This window comes from Anopheles marshallii, chromosome 2 (assembly GCF_943734725.1).
Source record: "Anopheles marshallii chromosome 2, idAnoMarsDA_429_01, whole genome shotgun sequence".
In the NCBI taxonomy this organism is placed as follows: domain Eukaryota; kingdom Metazoa; phylum Arthropoda; class Insecta; order Diptera; family Culicidae; genus Anopheles; species Anopheles marshallii.
This window is the reverse complement of record NC_071326.1, coordinates 85796716-85802492: the sequence shown is the minus strand read 5'-3', so window position 1 is coordinate 85802492 and position 5777 is coordinate 85796716. Positions and strand designations below refer to the sequence as shown.

The following is a 5777-nucleotide window of genomic DNA, read 5'->3' as shown; positions in this document are numbered from 1 at the left end:
TTGCTTAGAAAAAAATGACATAATAATTTGTCAACTGGGTGTGGTGGAATTTGACGTTTATTTGTCCATTGGGTAGTTTCTTCCATGTGCCGCTTGCATCTGAATACCACTTCTTCATCTATCTCTGAACCGACCGGACCAGCAGCTTCACCGCCATAATCTGCACATTGTGATCTCTTGTTTGCGGCAGGACGCCGGACTTAGTGTCTCCCAAAGGTGCGTGTGTTATATTTAAGTAATGTTCGATTTGTGCCTAATGTATGTTACATTTTTCTAATCATATTTGTTTTCCGTTCTTACAGAAGGATCGATCTGAGGAGTTCTTCGTAGCCGGCATCGTCAGGCCGATGATGTACTTGTCCAACGTGTGGGGAAACGTACTGCTGCATCAATCTGATACGCGTTGCCATACTGGGAAACATACAAGCAAAGAGATGCTTTCCAGTATGGCAACAAAACTATCAGAAATTCAAGTGGTTGTTTATAATAAGAGCAAGCCATTATATGATAAGAACGTATTAGATGTAAGATATACCCCCGATTTATGAGCATTGTAAGACGGCGCACGAAGACGCATTCCAGTTGAAGAAGTAATATCCTTTTGTAACGAAGACACTTGATGGAGGATGGAGAAATAAAAGTGTAAAACAGAGATTTTGTGTTTTGCATCTGTGTTTGAAGTATGGTTATGGCTTGGAGTTACGCTGTACAGTTGCGTTGTTTGGGGATGCGTTTGTTTCCAAGGTGAAGAAGAAGTAATAAGCTGCGTCGGTTTTTGCTTCAGAAATATGGTGGATTTCTGCTTTCATCGTTCGTTCAACTGATCGTATTGTGTTGCCGGTTATCACGCCCACTGCAGTTGATTGGGAGCGAATGCAGAATCCAGCGGCTTGTGTAATCGCAAAACTGCATGGGACCCACTCAACCATAACCATGTGTGTAAATGGTTGATTAGATAACATTCATGAAGGCGATATTATGGTTTTCTTGCTCCAGGGAAGGCAGTGTTCGATTGCGGTTCTTGTCCACTGCGTTCTGGAGTATCAGTATTACGTGTATCAATTTTCGACCTCGATTATCAATCGATACCGGCTGGGTGGCCACGCCGTCCCGTAGCTGTATGAAATCCAAACGTACAAGCGCACGCGTACCATTTTCTGTCCAGCAGCGGCCTCGGTCAGGTGTTTTAATCAGACCTTATTATCTACGTAACGTCGAAACCTTTGAATTATTATCATCAGTTCAATATTGTTTAACAAAAAGTAGCTTTCTTTTGTTTCGCGGAACGGGTGCTCCGATCGACGTCGAAGCGGCATCACGCGTGAGCGTCCCGTGAGTTCCCGGGCTTTTACGATATAGGTTATGTTTTTGTTTTGATTTCAATAGCACTCGGGGACAGAAGAAATTTATACATTCGCGAGATTTTATCGTGCGAAAATGGTGTTGTGCAGTGTGTTAAAATGATTTGCTTTTCAATTTTACAGAACGGAATTTCGTGGTAAACAAAGCAGTGTGATATTTCGCGAATGTTGGGCAGACGACGTGTAGGCAAACTGTTGCACGGTTAAAATTCTACGATCATCAAAAAACGATGGAGAAGGCGAACAGTAGTGAACCAAGGTCGCAGGACACCGATGATGTTCCACGGGTGCGGAATTTGTTGCTACGGTCGATGTGTGCCGTGTACCTGATGGCATTCGTTGGATTTTATTGTCAGGCTGAAGGTAAGCAGGTCAAGAAACCAAAAAAGGTTCCAAATTTCCCGTGAATATATCGATTTCATTACCCCGGCTGGTGGTGTTGTGGCTGTGGGATTATGTTGTATGTAGTGGTGCAGTCACTCAGCAACCCATGGAGCGGTTCCCAAGTAGCAAAAATGATAACGAGCTGAAACGCTTCATAAAAAAACGCTTCAAAATCGAATCGCTTCCTTATTTGGACGAGCGGTAAATTTCGTAATTCTTTCCAGGACCACGTGCTCAATAATATTTGTATGAAATACTATTTCAAGCAAACAGTCCAGTCAGAATAAGAGCCTACTTTTTGTATGTAGTATTTTCTTCGCGCAATCGCCATTTTATTCGGTACATTCTAGTGAAAATAACGTTTAAATACTGTAAAATGATACAAGTTTTTCTTAAACTAGACATTCTTACATATTACTTTTTGGAATTTTATTGCTTTATTTTGGAAGACAAATAGTTTTGTTAATTGTATTGATCACATATTACTTGCTGGTAACGTTTTATCAAACGTTTGCAATCCTTCGTGTTAGAAATGCTTTTAAACTCATTCGTTTTCAAGTTCCAGGATTCTTTTTTGGTAAGAGACTAATCTATTTAAGGGAGTCGATTCTCGAATCGAGTATTTGTGAGTAGATTCCCAATTTGAATGACTCCTCACTAACGAGTCATATGAATAACTCTTCTCAAAAGACTCATTAAGCACAACACTAGTAGTGACATATGATTCAATCGTATAGGCAACATGAACATGAAGGATCAATATTCTGTAGAAGCCAATTCTCGGCCGTCTTCCAATTCCCAATACGCATCAAAATTAAAAAAAAAATGCTTTGATATCTTCCTCAAAATGGGTTTGAAGTTTGTTAGCCAAGTCAGACAGACAGATTTGAAGAATGTATCTGTGGTGTGGTTTGGTAATTGAGTTTAAGGTGTAATTCAATATTTCCCTGTGCCATTTACACTGGGGCGATAGTAAATTAGGTAGTGTATTTTTTTGTCTGCTTCGCTTGGAGTATTGTAACGACCTTCTTCCATTCGGAGTCGGTTAAAATTTAGCTCATTCTTAATACGTGCTAGAAAATCCCATCATCATCATCACGGGCATCATCTATTCCCTTCCAATTCCGGATTCCCCTGCGGAGTGTTGACGGACGATGACCGGTCATCGCATTAGGAATTAGAAATCAATGATTTCAAACCAGCATTAAGGTTGCAGAGACACACCGAGCACAAATGGAAGAAAGCGGTATAAACGATCTTGAAACGGTCTTCTACCCGCGTCCGCCTTTGGGGGATTGGAATGGGAATGGGAAGGTACGCTGAAATGGATACACTGTTCAGCCATCATCATCCCGGCAATTTGATTCCGGGTGAAAATGCTTCTATACCCTTGACCGAGCGGTGTGCACCGAAGCGAATGTGAATGCGAATACGAATGATGTAATTTAATTATCTCTCAATTTGAGAAGAAACTTGGTAATCGATTCCGCGTCCCAGTACGGTCCCACCCACGCTTGACTGGCATTGCAAAACTACCGCGTATCTGCGAGCCAGTTCGGAAACGGGATACTGGAGCGACATGTCAGAATCCATTAGTGCGCTTCGATTAATCCGAGCTTCCACGGGTCTTCCCGCGGGGCGGATTGATTTCTCTTCCGCAGGTCTTTACGGTGATGCGGGCATTCTTCCGGCGAGCCGGATCCTGGCGAACGGCACGCTGAAGGAGCGGCTAAGCCTGCTCCAGCTCGGACCCTTCCTCGGGCTCGGCAGTGGGCACGAGGCAATTGATTTGTTGTGTCTGGTCGGGGCAACCGTCGCCTTTCTCGGTCTCATCACCCGCACCCACTGCCGGCTGATCAGCTTCATCCTGATGTGGTCGGTGTACTTTTCGCTGGTCCAGATTGCACAGTCCTTCCGCCAGCAGGCCGATCATCTGCTGCTGGAGGCCGGTTTCCTCTGCATACTGCTCGCACCGACCCGGCTAACCGACCGCCGGCATCCGATGGAGGATATTGCGCTGCTGCTGCTGAAGTGGCTCGTGTTTCGCTTCATGTTCGCGTCCGGGTCGGTGAAGTTAGCCAGCGGTTGCCCACTCTGGTGGTCGCTGGATGGGTTGAAGCGGCACTACGAAACGATGCCACTGCCGACGTCCTACAGCTGGTACACGTACCAGCTGCCGGATGCGTTTCATCGCGCCAGCACGATCTACGTGTATCTGAGCGAGCTGGTCGTCCCGTGGCTGTTCTTCGCACCGAGCAAAGCGGTGCGCCGTTTCGCCCTCTGGTGGCACGTGTTTCTTCACCTCAACATTATCGGTTGCGGGAATTACGGATTTTTGTCACCGCTCGTACTGACCCTGCTACTAACGCTGCTGGACGATGGGGACGGAATAGTAGTGTGGCTGCACGAACGGATTTCCGACGAACCACGACAATCTTCTCGGGGAAAGGAACGCAACCAGCTGAAAATCGCTGACGGCGATCGGTACGGTGGACGACTTGTGAAGGTGATTGCTTTGCTGATGGTTGCGGGATCGTGGCTTTGCTTCAGCATCGGATCTTCGGACGAAGGCCAGCTTACGTTTAAGCCATCCTTCTCGCGAGACCAGTATCTGAACTTCATGCAGGCCATGATACGAGCCGCACCGTTGCTTGTGTTTGTGCTTATGGTTCGAAAGTTCCTGAAGCTTCTCTCCTCCCAGGACAGTGTAGGAAGTTTGGTAGGTGGTTGTGTTTGTCCGTGCGGAATGTCTTCTGATATATCTCTCTGTTTTTCCGTACTTTCTACTTCAGGCCGACGGAATGCGACAGTTTTCGAAAAATCTTGGACTACTAATTTCCACCATAGTTGCGTTCACGGTGTTTTTTATGTCGATTGTACCACACTCCCGGTTGCTGCCGAGCACCTCCATCTCTTCGACCGTGATGACACGCGCCTACGGTGGTCTGCACAGCCTGTACGTCGTGAACCAGTACGGGCGCCACCTTTCGAAGATGCGCCCGATGAGGCGAGAAATTATTCTCGAATATTCGGACGATCTGAACGGTACCTGGCACGAGTACGGCTTTCAGTACAAACCGTGGACGACCGAGCGTTCCTCATCGCTGGCGTACGGGTGGCTTTATTTCCCGCGGTTCGATTTCAAATTTTACGACGGTTCCGGTTCGAAAATCGATGCACAAAAGTGGATGTACCCGCTGATCCAACGGTTGCTCGAACATCAGCGCCCGGTGCTGGATCTTCTCGACGGGCATCACATCCCAGCGCAGGCACCGAAGTACATCCGAACCTCACTGTATCGCTTCGCTTACACATCGTTCGCGGATGGGGATTTCTGGACGCGGGAAAGACTCACGGACTATTTCAATGTGTTCTCGCGCGACGATACCCATCTGCGGGAGAAGCTTAAACAGATGAACTTCCGGCAGACGGTGGAACCCTCTGGTGGATCGTGGAACTGGCTGTTACGGTGGCTGTTGGATGCAACACGGCGTTTCGTAGGTGCCATCGAGGGAAGTTATCTGTTGGTGGGACTGTTTGTAGCCGCCGGTATGGTTATCTACACCCAGCAACAGCACCAGCGTACCGGCCAGTCTACTTAAACGGAAAGCCCTTCGAGAGCACGAAAGAAATGGGCTGCCAAAAAAAAAACGGTGTCAATTGTAGTCAAATTATTGCAAACAAAAGAAAACAAAACTCTATCGAAGGTTTACTATATACGCACTGAGAGAAAGGAGTAATTGCATTTGCTGCTGCACCATTGCACACGAAAGATCTCACCGCCCAGCTTTCCGGTGGCGATAATACAAACCTGTAGTATCCCCTGGTTGGGTGTGAGTCCACAGGGATAGTGTTACTGTGTTTTATTTCCTGTTTTCGTTCTTTTTTGTCCCTACATTCGCGATCACATTCATTCCACGCTAGGGCGCAAATAAAGAAATAACAATTCAATCTCACAGCCTCGTTTGTTTGATTGTTTTATTTTTTACTTTTAGGTTCCATCCCGGGCGTAGTTTTCCTTTGCATTCCCCT

At 46.4% G+C, this 5777-nt stretch overlaps 1 protein-coding gene across 1 annotated transcript; it reads left to right on the top strand.

Moving 5' to 3' along the window:
• Positions 1 to 1591: 1591 nt before the first annotated feature.
• LOC128708003 (lipase maturation factor 2-like) lies at positions 1592 to 5347 on the top strand. Its single transcript, XM_053802959.1, has 3 exons — positions 1592 to 1724; positions 3407 to 4464; positions 4538 to 5347. Exons 1-3 carry the CDS (start codon positions 1592 to 1594, stop codon positions 5345 to 5347), a joined length of 2001 nt encoding a protein of 666 aa, XP_053658934.1.
• The last annotated feature ends 430 nt before the right edge of the window (positions 5348 to 5777 follow it).

Coding starts and splice junctions, on each gene's coding strand:
- LOC128708003 (XM_053802959.1), top strand. CDS start 1,592: ATGGAGAAGGCGAACAGTAGTGAACCAAGGTCGCAGGACACCGATGAT. Junction 1,725..3,406: donor ATTTTATTGTCAGGCTGAAG/GTAAGCAGGTCA, acceptor TCTCTTCCGCAG/GTCTTTACGGTGATGCGGGC. Junction 4,465..4,537: donor AGGACAGTGTAGGAAGTTTG/GTAGGTGGTTGT, acceptor TTTCTACTTCAG/GCCGACGGAATGCGACAGTT.